Here is a 15198-nt window from a genome sequence, read left to right as displayed (position 1 = left end):
AAACAAAGGCTGAGATGAAACCCAAGGCCGAGACGAACCCAAGTCGAGACGAAACCCAAGGCCGAGATGAAACTCAAGGCTGAGACGAACCCAAGTCCAGACCCAACCAAAGGCCGAGTCGAAACCAAAGGCTGAGATGAAACCCAAGGCCGAGATGAAACCCAAGGCCGAGATGAAACTCAAGGCTGAGACGAACCCAAGTCGAGACCCAACCCACGGCCGAGACAAAACCCAAGGCCGAGACAAAACCAAAGGCCAACAGGAAACCAAAGGCCGAGTTGAAATCAAAGGCTGAGTCGAAACCAAAGGCTGAGATGAAACCCAAGGCCGAGAGGAAACCAAAGGCCAAGACGAAGGCAAAGGCCGAGAGGAAACCAAAGGTCTAGATGAAGCCAAAGGCCAAGACGAAGCCAAAGGCCGAGAGGAAACCAAAGGTCTAGATGAAGCCAAAGGCCAAGACGAAGCCAAAGGTCGAGTCAAAACCAAAGGCTGAGACGAAACCCAAGGCCGAGACGAAACCCAAGGCCAAGACAAAACCCAAGGCCTAGACGAAGCTAAAGGCCAAGACGAAACCAAAGGCCAAGACGAAACCAAAGGCCAAGACGAAACCAAAGCCTAAGTTGAAGCTAAAGGCCAAGACGAAGCCAAAGGCTGAGACGAAACCCAAGGCCGAGCCGTTGCACGCGGACGCCCCGGACCTCGCACCCCGCACAGACCCCTCTGGTTACCAACACTCCCTCCCCACGGGGCCTTCCACGTGAATATTCCCGCCTCCCGCGTACACCTGCCGCTCACCCCCAGCCACAGTTTTCCTAGGAGCAGCCAAGCGAGCGCTCGCGTCGCCGAGGTGCGTTTATGTTCAACGAGGCGGGTACGAACAGCAACATGGGCAGGAATTGGCAGCGGCGGAGTCTTGTTCGCGGCGCTCAGTGCCAGGGACGCTTTGACAAGCGCTGCCGTCGCAGACAGCTCCGGCTCCGCTCGGCTCCCATCCCAGGGCAACGCAAATTAGCAGACGGCTCGGCAGGCGCCTCCGTGTTTTCAGCTTCCCAGGCTGCCAAATGTTCTCATTATCCCCCAAAAGATGCCAAATCCTGGAGCCTAGCACAGCGTTGCTGATCTCAGGGTCGCACCTGGGTAGTTAACGCCACAGGTTAATAAAACACTGGCAAAATTCACGCTCGGAGATCAGCTAACGGGCACCCTCAGTGCCGTTCTTTTCCCGGTTCCGGGATTCACACCGGCATCCACATTAACCCTGCGTGAACGCGCCGGGCCTCCTTCCCTAAAATTGGCTAAACAGACTTAAAACATAAACCAAGCAAAACGATTCAACCCCCCTGTCCAATAGGCAATAGGCCCAAATATGCTTCTGAAAGCCCAAAAATACACAGAAAGAAATTGTAAATGACCCTGGTTAACACATCTAATAATTCTCCAATGTCTCTTCAAGATAAAGCCCTTCAATACTAACTAATCTCCATTGGATCTTATAATTTCCATTACACAACGAGGGGTAGCTAAAATATTGCCAAAAGACTTTATGTGTTAGACAAAAAAAAATGCAAAATCTATCATTTCTTCTTGCAAAGTGATCCACCTCTTGCAATTTTAGACCCGTATCCACCACAACAGTCACCATTTGCATCATTTACATATATTAATTTGTGTGGCAGAAAAAGGAAAGAAAGTAAACGATTAATTATTGCCTTTATAAGACACATTGACCTGTGTGAAAGCCTCTGCGATGATCCTGCAGCCAGCACTGCTCATTCCAAGAGATCCCACACGCTATCGCTCCGGGAGGAATATTAATGGGATTTGTCACTACGTTTCACCCAACAATTAGTCACCCGCAGCAAACCACCCTGGAAAGCAACATCTTTCCATAAGGCAAATAACATATACTAAGCAAGAGGTTAACTGCCATTTCACTGTTTCCTTCATTACAATGCAAACAATTTCATGATAGATGAACTTTTGCAATTATAAAACGCCATTCTTATTTTTACCCAGGAAAACAATGCATTACCCCAACGCACTTAAAGAAACAGCACTGAGGCTTCCATCATGAGCAATTATTATATTTTGTTATAGCTTGATAAAAGGATATTGTTAGACGAGCAGCGAATATCCTATAATCCAAATTAAGGCTCTATTCACTAACGAAAGTATTTTGTGCACATAAGCTTTAAAGCCAGAATGCAAAATGAACGGGGCACTGAATTATGCTATTGTTTGCCTAAGTATTAAGTGTGTAGTTCTTTAGATCTTACTGAATACCACTAATGTAATTTGCTATTGTTCAATCACTTAACTAAAGAAAAGCGGGGGGAAAAGGCAGATCTCGGATTTTCACATATTTCTGAGTCCATTAATGTGTGACACAAGGAAGGAGTTTGTATTTTAAGGTACCTGAGCCAACCATGCCCTTCTCCATGAGGATGGGAGCAATGGAAACCCTTGGAGCATCACAGGTGACCACGCAGCTCCACAAATTTACTTTGATTTTTACTATTTTGGGCATCTTATTCTATTGATGACATTAAAAAAAAATACAAATCCTAATAAGAGCCCTGTTGCTCTGGTCCTAAAACCAGCAGCAAACCCCAGGGGCAACCCCTCACTGTGCACACAAGTGAAACCTGTTTTAATGTCAAAATCAAGGCCACGGGATCGAGAAGGGAAGGGAAGGAGCATTTCCAGGCTGCAGGAACAATTAGCATCTGATACTGAAGCTGTTTGGCAGCAGCAAGACTATCTGGCCCTGTAGGAGGTATTCAAATATTCACTTGGTTTATGTATGTGCAAAAACCAGATCAAAGCAGCGAGGGAACCGCACGAGCCGCAATTATTCGAGCTCTGGAAATAAAAGTTGTTGTAAAAAGAGTTCTTGGAACAGCAAAGCGGATGCAGCTGGTGGAAACCTCTACTCACCCAACACGGAGAGCTCCGCGGAGCCGCTGCTGTTCTCGTTCCTGTAGGTGACCAGGCAGGTGTAGGTCCCCGAATCGGCGTCGGTCACGTTGGAGATGAGTAAGTTGCTGCCAGCCAGCAGTGAATATTTCCTGGACCTGAAACAGAGGGAATGCAGATCGGGAATTTGTTAGGATGGTTTATCTGTCTTTCCAGAAAATCGTTCTCACAATATGGGATCCACAAACTATCCCGGCTGGGATTTTAGTGCTAAGAACTTCACACCCCCGTTTTAACGGGCGGTCTCAAAGTCCCCCCCGGGGCAGATGTTGTTTCTGAGCCTGGTGGTACCTGAGGGGCAGCAGCTGGTCCCCGCGCAGCCACGTGAAGCTGGGATGGGGCGAGCCGGAGACGCAGCATTCCAGCACGGCGTCCGTCCCCTCGGCGGCCACGACGCTCCGCGGGCGCTGCAGGAAGAACGGCGGCCTGTGCGAGCCCGGATCTGCAAGGGGAGACCGAGACGGTGAGGGGCCAACGCGGAGCAACATCAGCACACGCCGAGAGAAGTGGAGAACATATTTACTCCCTTATCAAATTGGTCGGAAACAAGCGCAAGTCAAGAAGGTGCAAGGGCTCCTGGCATTGCCAGAGCCTCGGATTCAGCCCTGGAGCACAAACATGCAAAATGTTTCTGCAGTTATTTTAGCAACGCGGCGCAGCGGGAAGAAAAGAAAACGCATTAAAAAACGGGCTGAATCCTGCCGTGTTGCTTTGCACTGACTTGGTGCCACAGTGCATTTGTAAACACTCCTCAGCTGACAAAAGATTCCCACATTTTGCCCAGGAAATTCTTCTGAGCACGCTTGCTAACACCGCACCGGGCCAGAACGATTTATTTTTTATTGCAGCAGTTTTGATATTGCAAATTACCGAACGGAGCTGCCGTTAATATGACACTGATGTGATGGAATATCTTGAAGTGTTCAGAGCCACATTGCCAAACTCGATGCAAAGAGATAAGGATTTATACCAACTAAAACCCAATTTTGCTCTCTGCTGGCAGCGAAGAAAGGCCGGCAAAACGCCCCGACCTGATCTCCCCGTCGTGCCTGGAGGCTGGACACTTAATCCCGCCGAGAAAGCAAGGGTTATATGTGAACAGGGTTAGAAAAATCTGTCATTAAAGCGATACTGATCTCTCCATATACAGAACGCATTAAAATGTATAACCCTGCGATGGCATCCGCTGCTCTCCTCGCTGCTCCTCTTCCTAACGATGACTTCGGCCACATGCGGCTTCCCGAGCCCGTAACGAGGCCAAAATATTTACAGGCCTCTCAGCTGCTTCTTTGGGGTCCTCAGATAAAAGAATAATGTACAATTTACTGCAGCTGCACAAGGGGGGACCCTGCTGTTTTGTTTTGCCTTTTTGACAAGACAAAGGCATCTCTGCTCCGACCATTGAAGTTTTAAGGGGCAAAAATGCCCCTTCTCCCTGCTGAAAAGCTGGGAGGTCATCCCATAATTTCGAAGAGGTGCAGGAGCATCTCAAAACTGCATTTAAGTGTGGAATTTCTTTCCTACCTGCAAGAATGCAGCTTCAGTTTCCCATCATGAGGTTTTTTATGCCCTTGTCTTGCAGATTAAAGAGCTTCTCCCCCATGTAAGCATTTGCAGACCACAATAACACGAGCTCTAGTAAAATCTCCTGAGGGTTTTTTGCTCAGCAACATTATTCCCTCTAAATTAATTAGAAAAGGTTGAGCAGTTATTTGAATATGTTTTTTTGCTTCTTTGCCTCATGTTTGCAGTGTTTGCTGCAACTTTTCGCTGGAGATTGACTTGCTGGACTCCCAAGGAAAAGAAGAGGCATTTCCATTAGGAAGGTGAGAAAATGTACACTCAAAACAAACTTTCTCCAAAAAGCTGTGATGGCAGCTCAGGAAACTGAGAAATGGATACGAATCCCTCAGAAGGGCTTTTGAGCAGGTTTTTTAGGGATTTTTATACCAGTTCCTCTTCAACATCCATTCTCATGGATCTCTTCTGCTCATACCTGCTCTCTTCTGTCATTACTGCTTTGCTACCAACACTAAAATTCATATTAAAGTTGAAGTTCTAGGCAGAAGTATTAAAAACCTGCCAGAGCAGTAAAGACATTTATATCAACCGCTTTTTTTCAGATGAATTTGTGCATATTTAATTGTAAAGCTCAAAAAAACCCCTTCATTTCCTGACAGACTCATGTTTTTCAGTAGAACTGATGACCAATTGTTCACCCATGACTCAAACGCTCAAAATACTGATAAAATGCAATAGTCTGGCTTTGAAATAATTAAAAACTGCTCCGATCTGCAGGCATTCAATATATTCCTGAGGAAAGAAATTTCTTGGCACCCTCACACATTCAACAATGCAAAACACAAGATTCAAACGGGCAAAACAAAATGGTAATTGCAGTGTTTCTATTCTTGGCCAAATGAGCCTGTTTTGGTTTAAATATATAAAGGAATGGATAAATATAGTCGCTTGTCAGCCAATGTGTCTTGGGAATGCTACCAGCATCTCCGAAAGCAGAGAGCCAACTTCCAGAAACGTAAAGGATATGGAAAGAACGAAGAACAGATTCCAAGTATATTTGCTGGGAGCTTTTTCTTGTGTGGAAGCACAACTAAACACTACTTGTTTCGCACGAGAAATTCCCAATGAAAACCTGGAAAGACACACTGAATGGCTAGAAAACACTGACATTTGACAGGATAACGCTGGTGGCCTCGTGCAGAGGGAGCTAAAAGGCATTAATCGCTTCATCCAAGTAGTCCTAGATCCTCCCTCTGACTTTTTTGAGGTTGTATGAAGGTTTTTCACCGATCTGAAGTTACTGTTGTGCAGAGAAAGTCTAGGTGCATCTACAAGCATAAGGAACAATGTGTGGGATTTTGCAGGAATACCTTCTTCAGCCCACGCTGTTGCTGCTCTGTTCTTGATAATATTTCTAAAAACAAACTGCAGCACTAAGGGTTCACTTAGCAGATAAGCTTCTTCAGAGGGGGAGCAGGATGCTCAGTCGGCCATGGATGTTAAACTTGGAAACCTGCCACATCAGGCACTGAAGTATCCAAGCAGCCTAACTCTGAGTATAAACGTGCAGCTAGTCCCAGCTTAATCTTCCAGTCAATGGAGAGCGAGGGATACTTCCAGAGAGTACTCAGGGACAGTAATTTGGGGCTATCCCCAGTACGGAAGGATGGGAAGTACCTGTCTCTCCCCACTGACGACAGGGAGCAGCTTCAACACCTCTGGACTAGGTACTCCGAGTTAGGCAGCCTGAATACTTCCCTATGGGGGGAAATATTCCCTTCCTCACCTTGGCATCCAGCTGCTTCTAAAGGTCTCCAGGCTCTTCAATGTGAAGAAGAACTTGGAAGCTTGTAGAAGTAACTGGAAAGAAAGCGGGATAAATCAGCCTAGCTGCCCGGGAAGGATATTGCTGTATCGGAGAAAAAAAAGGAACGCGATCGGACAACGGAGAGGTGCTGGGAAAACTCCCTACCTGCCAACACACGGACTTCGGCATCGTTGCCAATCCTGGAGCTCGCCGGGTTTTTCGCCAGGCACCTGTAGATCCCGCTGTCGCCCGGCTGGATCCTGGCGATCTGCAAAGCTCCGGAGGGCAGGACGGCGACGCGCGCGTCCGCCGCGCTCGGGAGCAGGTCCTCCTGGTCGCGCTGCCAGTGCACGGCGGGCATGGGCTCGCCGAGCACCTCGCACTTGAGCAGGAGCGTGTCCCCCGCGAACGCCGTGACCGACTCCGTCTGCGACAGGAACCGCAGCGGGCCTGGAAGCACAAGCAGAGGAAGCGATGACGCCGCTGCCGGAAAGCGGAGCCGCGCGCTCCGGAGCCGCTCACCGACCCGGAGCGATATCCGGAACGCGACTCGGAGGTTGCAGTGCCCATGTGGCTCCTTCCCTCTCCTCAGGGAGCACAGATGCAGCCAACGAGAATCATTTCACCACTATAAGCTGCATCGTGTTTATAAAATGATCAGTTGCTCGTAGTATTTATTTATTTATGGGAGATCCATTTTCAAGCACTTTCCACACATCAGCGTTCTGTACCCGGCGCGTTCGCCCAAGCCACCATTAGCTAAGAAAATTATTGCCCCTGTCCCCAAGAAATTAGCGTCTCCTTCAGGAAAGCAACTAAAAACACCCGGTAATTGGGCCCTGATGGATTTAGTGATGGACCTGGTGGCCACGAGCATCTCAATCACGCGACGGGCGACCCTCAATCATCATCACGGGCCGCGTTCCGGCGGAGCGAGCGGGACTACTGGGGCTATTCCCAAAAATCCTGCGGCAAATACATGCCATGAAGCAAAGCATATTCAGTTACACGTGCACGCAAGCTATATAGGAGAGAGTCATATACAGTGGCATGATCCTCGTGCCCACACGCAATTTTATAATAAAATACTGTGCTTTAATGAAAGGAAAGGAACAAGAAGGGGCAGGAATGGACTTTTCAGGGCCTAATCAAGGCGTAACAGCACCATTTATGAGCCAACGCGCACAAAGCAATATCCTAGATTGCCTGTAATGCTTTGGGTGATTTAAATGTCAGTCACAGTATTCAACTCATTTATATTTAAGTGTATTATTTTGTTCAGTCATTAGGAGAACGCTTTGCACGGGCTGCTTTATGCCCGTGCTTCCTAGATTTAATAACTGCAGCTTGGAGAGCAGGGCTTCTCATGCGTGGCTACCAGCTTCAGGGGGAAATTCCCATTGGGAAGCGCACAAACCTCTCTCCCACTTGGATCTGGAAGGTGAGATAGGATCAAGATAGGTGAGATAGGCAAGAATTATTTTCCCGTTGTCCTAAGAAAACAACTTAGGAGTTGTTTGTACCCCAGCCCAAAAATGCTGTCTGGATACACAGTTATGTGGTTAGAGCATAACTAACAGATCCAAATTAGAATCTGTAATTTTTTCCAAACTTAAATTCTGAAATTCATCAGGACCTGCTGGAAAATGAACGCAGGAGCAAAGCGAGCTCCAAGCGGCATCCCAACGTGCCCAACGGGGACTAAAAGCACAGCGGGCCACGGAGACATTGGGAGAGAGGTTGGGATGAGGAACATGTGGCACTTGGAAAGAGCTTGGAGGACCCAGCAGCAAAATCAGGATGCGGGGAGCAGAAGGAAGGCGAAACACGACCTTTAATTGACTCGTATTCTCAGCAGAGCAGACGACGGCAGCTGGAGGCCGGGCCTCGTCGGGAGGCTCCGAGGCCAACGCGGCCGCTGGAACAGACCCTTCCTCCTCGCCGGGGGCTTCTCGGGCTCCCGGGGCTCCAACAGAGACATCAGCACAAACAAAACCACCTCCCCGCTCTCCCGCTTGCCCCCGTCAGCCGCTCCCTGACCCGCAGCCTACGGCTTCATTAACCGGCCGTGACGAATCGGCCCCGGCTCCGTGCACGGACAGTTTCACATTTCAGGCCACCTGCCCAAGAAACTTCAACACTTAGGGCTATTTTAAAGGATTAAGGCGGGTTTTATCTATTTTTTTCTCCCTGCGGTGTCCTTCTGCTTCCACCTATTGAAGCGATGCTGGCACCGACGGCACAAAACCCGACGCGCCGATTCCGGCTTCCAGTTCCCTGCTCGAGTCGCACGGAGCAGCTGACACTAAAACCCAACTCTCAGGCAGTGCAGATGGTTACGAGCATCTGGGTAGCGCGCGAGACTCCAACAGCCTAACAGCCGATTAACTGTTCATTAAAGAACTGTTAACTATTCATTAACCCTTTATTCATTAACAGCCTTAATGCAACGTGTCGGCAGCTCCCCTATCCCCACGGAGCTCCCAGCGTGATGCCAGGATCCAGGGCTGCCTGGGTGTGTTTTGAGTGTGGAAACCAAGTGAAATGGACTCTCTGTCACAGCATTTTTAAAGTATCTGCTCTGCCTGATTTGATACACACGGGTATTTACTTAGACACCTCTTTCACCTTCCCTGTTATCCTCCAATATTGGGGATTTTCTGAGGTCTCAAACAAGAAGAGCATCAATAAAGGACTAACCCTGAGCTACCCGTGTCCTCTGTGCTGCCCTACACATCCTGAGCCCCAGGTCATGGAGAGATGGCCAAAGAGACCCGGAAAGAGCGAGCTGGAATGTCCCCATGGACCACTGACCTCTCGTGGTGATGGATCCGGGGTTCTCCCGCCAACACGCTGGGAATTTACTTGGCACCTTCCATTAACCATTACCACTAAGACCCCATTCTCCACATATTTGTCCCCAGGGAGTTTAAAGCTGCTCTTACCAGCTCTTAAGCTGCCCTGTAATGGGGCACGCAGACCTTGGCAGCGTTACAAAGGTTACGTGGATGAACAATTTCTTCCAAAGCATTAAAGCCCAGAAATACCTATTCCCCGGGCCCTCCTGGCTTGTCTTCACATCAAAGCTCTCCTCCAAGCACATGGTTATTGCCAGCAATATCAGGCAGCCTCCTGGAAACGCAAGTTTCAACAAAAACAGCGGCAGGATCCCATGATCTGGTTGATAGAGCTGTACTGCAGCCAGAGATGGGCAAGGCCACAGGGTCAAAGGAGGAAAATACATTGAAGCCTGGTCTGAAAATCAGGAAAAGCAGGAAAATACACTACCAAGCATCTGGCAGCAGGTCTTAAACCAGAAAATATGAGCACACACGCTCATGTGGGTGTTTGGAGCCCCAGGGAGAGGGATTGCATGGAAATCACGGCAGGAATTGGCCATCCGGCCTGGCTGAGATTGAACCAGCACAGGAGAGAGGTGACAGTCGTGTCACCAGGGTGAGGCAGAGCGGGGAGACGCCAGCAAAGGAAAAAGGACAAATCAGGCAGGCAGATTGTGAGGCCGTGCCGGGAAACGCTTCTGACTTCTCCGCAGCGCCGCATTATATAGATTTCATCACGCCTCCAATTTGCTCCCATATTGTCATCATCTGCAGCTTGATGATAACGCGCCGGGAAATATTCCGATGGGCATTCCCTTCGCAGCGCCGTTTCCCGGGCTCCCCGGCGGGGACGTTAATAGGAGGGAACAGAAAGGCAGCAGAATGAGGCAAAACCTTCCCCTCGGATCTGCGCGCGCCTCGGAGCGGGAGCTGCCTCCGGACACGGCCGCGCACCCGGGGAGTCGTTTGGGGATTTATATGAGAAATCACCGTTAAAAAACGTGGTAACTGCAAAGATAGCCACCATATAACTAAATATACATTTGAGGAATGCCTGTCTTTACAGCAAGGACCATTTGCCTGAGCGCCCCGTCTCCAAGCCCTCCCGGCGGAGAAGGAGGGGGAATTTCCACAAGAAGGAGACCGACCCCTCAGGGCTCCCAAAAATCCCACAGAAAGGAATCGGCTCCGTCGTCCTCAAGCACGGCAGCTGACGCAAGGAACCTACCTCAGGGATTTCCACAAAACCCACGTTTGCTGGTGGTTTCGCTGCTTTATCTTTCACAACCTCCTGGGCGCCACAGGAAGCTCCTACGTTGCAGGCGGCTCTCCAGCCTCCCCCTCTTCTCCTAACGCACCGAAATCCCCGTCCTGTTTATAAACTCAATCCTCACCAAATAACGCGGGGCCAAAAGTCACTTTCGAGCCACAAAACAGCGGGGAGAGGGTCAGCGGGCCCCAGCATTAGTGACCATGACAACTGCAGGCAGCGACTTGCCTTTTTTTCTTCTTCTTCTTCCCTCACAGCAATCAATATCACTGCTTCAAAGGGGAACGCGGGGCAGGCCCATATTGGCCTAGAAGAACCCATCCAAGAGCAGAACTGTTTCTTTTTTCATACTAAACGGGATTAGAAATTGTGGTTATACAACGGGACGAGCTCTTTGCCACTAATGGAAAAAAAAAAAACACATATGCAAAAGTCGATTGCATTAAAATCCCCCTTTTTTAGACACGTTGGCCAAATTTTGGGGGGTTTCATATCAGCCCGGAGTAATTTCCTTCTGGATCCCGAGCTATCCGCACAAAAAACAGATTGCAAAGTAGTCCTATGGATTTCCATCAGCTCCGGACATCCGGAGCTGCCATCCCTGCTCCTGATAACACACGGAATTTGTCTTTAATCAAAGGGCAATCCACCAACGGACAAATCGAAAACACCAAGCAGGGCAAAAACTCATTAGCTGTGGTTTAATTTTAAAGGAGCAGCTTCTGGAAGCACCAATTTTCAGGCAATTTTGTTTTTTCGCTTCCCCTCGTCCTTAGAAATCAATTATTTCCATCCCTACCAGCTGTGGAAGGAGCAGAACCAGTTGCATCTCCCATCCCGAGCCCAGACAACACCAAAGCAATCGATTACACTCCATGATTTTACAGCCCATTTCACGGCTCTCCGGGCCCCTGCCCGCAGCTGCTCGGCATTCCCGCGGCATTCCCGGATCACGCCGCTCCTGGATACCGCCAGCACCAGTTTCCTTTTATCCTTGAGTCTTAATTTCTGCAGGGCTTCGGCACACACGCCTTCATTTACAGACTCCACGCAGTTTTTCCCAGATATTCACGCAGTTTTTCCATCCATTTGCCCTCGATTTTCCATCTCTAAAACCTCCAGAGTCACCGATAACACAGAAAACCCCTCAAAAGGGATGTCGGAAAAGTTTTTGGCAAGTTTGGAAGTGTCAGCATGGAGGAGGGGAAGCAGGATCCGCTTGACCACAAAATTAGATGAACCTACGGAAATCCCAGGAGGCGGCTGCAGCTTCCATAGGGACAACAGGAAAACCCAGAGGTAGGGAGGAACACGCACAGCAGGGCCGAGAAGACCTTGTCCAGCCTTCAGTTTCAATGGAATCATATCTGGATTGTAACAGATCTAAATGATTATATTGAGATAAAATAAGTTTCTTTGCAATTCTAGTCACTTGAGTCTACTTCCCATCTTGTTCTTTGCTGCAAAGATTGATAAGCAGCTCTGAACACTCCTAAACTTCACTCTTTTTAGTCTGTTCAGTGATGACCATGGTATTTTAAGTGATGGAGCTGCAGTCTGCTGATACACGTGTCTCCTGGCACCTCAAAACTTGCGAATTCTCCCCAAAACCAGCCTGAGGGCAACTCTAACTGTGAAGTGTGGCCAGTCCCAGGAGTCAATGACTTATTCCAAAAGTTTCACCACGTGGATATTCAAGGTCAAAGCCTTCTGCTGGTCCATGGTCAAGGAAGGTTGGAGCAACGGAGAGGAGCGTCCTGCCCTCTTTCACATGGAACTGCTGTTTTAAGATCAAGAGCAGTCCCAGAAACTGGCATTTCCCATCCCGTTTAACCTTCTGTGGTCAAATCAATAGCCATGAACCACCCTGAATAACCACAGAACAAATCAATGACCACACTGAAAGGCTAATATCTACCTTACAAGATAATACATTGAGGTTTACTTTGGGTTTTTTGGTTGTTTACCTCCAATTGTTCGGGGAGCAGCAGCAGAAGGAAGAGAAACACACCGAATTCCCCAAGTATTTTGTGCAGAAGGTAATGAAGAAGAAAAAAGTTTTGTTTTTACCCAATTTCCTAATATTTCCTTTCAGGTTTCCCATCTGATTTCAGTTTTATTACCAAGCAATGAGCTTCAGTGGCGTGTTGGACTGTTTTTTGCACATGTAGATCTTGCAAACGCAACAGCACAACATTAAGCAGCAGCGGCACGAAGCGAGCGCTCGGAAATGGGCCATCTCATTAAGCAAACACACAATTAAGCACTACAGGTCATCAAGGGACATAAAAAGTGGTCCCCTCGGCACGTACCATTAGACCATGCAGCAAAGTCACCATCAGCTTGTCCTTAAGAGCCCAAACTTCCCCACTTGCTGTATTCACAAACTCAACGCCTACCACGACGACGTCAACTCAGCAATTTAAATGAGAAATGAGAAATACGAGAGGAAAAATCCATTGGCCAAGAGCCCATAAAAGTGCATTTCATTCCGTCTATCTAATCCAACATTTCCTGAAATTTGGGTGTAACAGACCTCCTTTGTTTGCCCCATAGCTTCCTAGGAGTGACATTCCCTTGAGTCCCTACATGGCGTGTCTTCATCCTTCCTTTTTAAAAGCCTAAAACACTAGTAGGCAGTAAACGTTAGTTTTCCAATTCTAACTTCTTAGACACAGTGTGCACATAACGCAATTTGAAAATTATCAGTGGATTTAGCACATTAATTTAGGCAAACAAGGCTGTAAGAGTGAACGGGGATTAAAACTCACTTCTTCTCACATGAAAGATTTTAGCCTTGAGGTCAACAGCTGTCCTAATACCTGGTCTTGTTACTGGAAATCTGACAGTGCTGCTGCATAAACAGCAGTATTTATGTACCGATGTACCAGTTCTATATAGACAGGTGTGTTTTTATATTCAAATACCTTTTGGCAACTGGAGAAGTTCCGCCTAGACAGGTCCAAGCCCAGATTTGATGCTGACTGGTGCAATTCTAAAATACTCCCTGGATTTTAGCAGATTTACCAACCACAGCGAGCAACAGGCTGCTCCAAACTGCAACCGAGGGGCACAGCAGCAGGGTCAAACACTGTCTAAAAATACTGTAAATATTGTTATGAGATCTCAGGGGGAAAAAAAAAATTCTCTGTGCTTGTCTTGATTGCCTGCCAAGTAACAACTTCTCTTGGGAACACGCGGGTTGACTTTCAGCTGAAGGAGAAAGCTGTGATTAAGGTTTTGTCTCTTCCAAATGGAACGTGCTGGACACATAATTTAGTCCTAGGATAAGCACAGTCACGGGGGGAGTTTGAGAAGTCTCCTTTTTCTTGCCTTGCTGTTCCCACCTCCCACATGAGCTCTCCCAGCACCCAAAAGCTCACTTCCAAAATTCCTAGATATCGCTTTATTCCAAAAGCAGCCGCTGATTCCAACTGGGACTTAACTGATGGCAACATACGCTGGCCAAGAAGGAGATGCTAAAAGTCTGTATGGGTTAGGAGAGACCAATTTATGGAAGAAACTCGTTAAAAAGGTTCTTAAATGTACAAAGTGGTGCCTCAAGAATTTACCTACGCGCAGACCACGGTGGAGACGAGTAGAGGATTCCGGCAGACCATTCCCGTGCCTTATCCTCCTCTTCTTCAACCATACAACGTTCCTGCAGCAGAGGTTTGTTTCTCCAATGGTCAACTGGTTTCCATAAGTCAACGTTTCAAACCCAACGTCCCCAACACCTGATAACACACGCTCCATTCCTCCTGCCACACCTCCACGAGCGCTTTAAAGGAGATACAAAGAAGCTGCCAATTCTATTAAGCTGCATAATGAGTCCTTGTCTATGAAAGAGCTCCTAAACCATAAAATTTGCACATTCACCACCCTCCAGGAGTTCAGCGTTTTGTTTTTCTGATCTTGAATTCACCAGAAAAAGCAGTTAATTACCAACTTCAGAGGTTTCCTCTGTTTTGATGACAATAAATATGCAGCAAATAATTCACGGCAACAAAGAGTTGATTAGACATATTTAAACACGAATAATACCTTGTCAGAAAGAAATTACTGTAGTAAAAGTGTCATATCTAGCTCTGCTCCTTTTGAAGAAGGCGGAAAAGAATCACAGCATTTCCACGAGTGCATTTCCCTGCATTTTTCGCTTGGAAATGCTTTCGAAATGCAGCATTCCAGAAAGCAGGCAAGTTTCTCCCTACCTGCTACCATGACCTTCGCCGTCCGACTGATGATGGCCCCGACGCCTTCCAAGGAGGCTTCGCACTGGTAGAGCCCCTCGTCCGGCTTGTGGTGCCTCGAGTGCACGATGTTCTGGATCAGGAGCGAGCCGTTGGCCAACTGCTGCCTCCTCTCGTCCACCGCCAGGTTGAGGAAGACCGCGTCCTTCTTCCACTTGATGACCGGGGCGCCCCGATCCGACTCGGCGGCGCAGTTCAGGAGCACGCTGCTTCCCCGCATGGTCACGGCGTCCGAAGGCTCCGTGAGGAACCGCAGCGACGTGAATCCCTTCACCTGCAAACCTGCGAACGGGCACAGAAAGGAGCGGATTTGGGGTCAGTTGGGGACCAACTGCCAAGAAAAGCACGAAGAGCCATATCCCAATTTCTCTCTCTTCCATTTCCGTGTCCTGATTTGGGTTAATGAGAAAAACAGCGGCCAAATTAGGCCCAAAAGCCACACAGGAGCACAGCGCTTCCCTGTCACGCAGCATTGGCAACAGTCTAGAGATATTTACAGCACACACAAGAGTAATTATTTTACAAACATGTGTT

At 48.2% G+C, this 15198-nt stretch overlaps 1 protein-coding gene across 1 annotated transcript in view; it reads right to left on the bottom strand.

Annotated features, from left to right (window-relative positions):
- DCC (DCC netrin 1 receptor) overlaps positions 1–14950 on the bottom strand; it is a gene marked incomplete at its 5' end in the record, with an annotated part of 104294 nt that extends 89344 nt beyond the window's left edge. Inside the window, 4 exons of the mRNA XM_088527849.1 lie at positions 2938–3074; positions 3268–3418; positions 6470–6754; positions 14626–14950. Of these exons, the coding sequence (XP_088383975.1) occupies positions 2938–3074; positions 3268–3418; positions 6470–6754; positions 14626–14950 (898 nt within the window). The remainder of the gene's footprint in view (positions 1–2937; positions 3075–3267; positions 3419–6469; positions 6755–14625) is intronic.
- Between the last annotated feature and the right edge of the window lie 248 nt (positions 14951–15198).

Source organism: Tinamus guttatus, unplaced genomic scaffold, assembly GCF_059628265.1.
Source record: "Tinamus guttatus ecotype Peru unplaced genomic scaffold, ASM5962826v1 Tinamus_guttatus_pri_ptg000293l, whole genome shotgun sequence".
Classification (NCBI taxonomy): Eukaryota; Metazoa; Chordata; class Aves; order Tinamiformes; family Tinamidae; genus Tinamus; species Tinamus guttatus.
The sequence above is the reverse complement of the archived record's forward strand: the minus strand, read 5'-3'. Positions and strand labels throughout refer to the sequence as shown.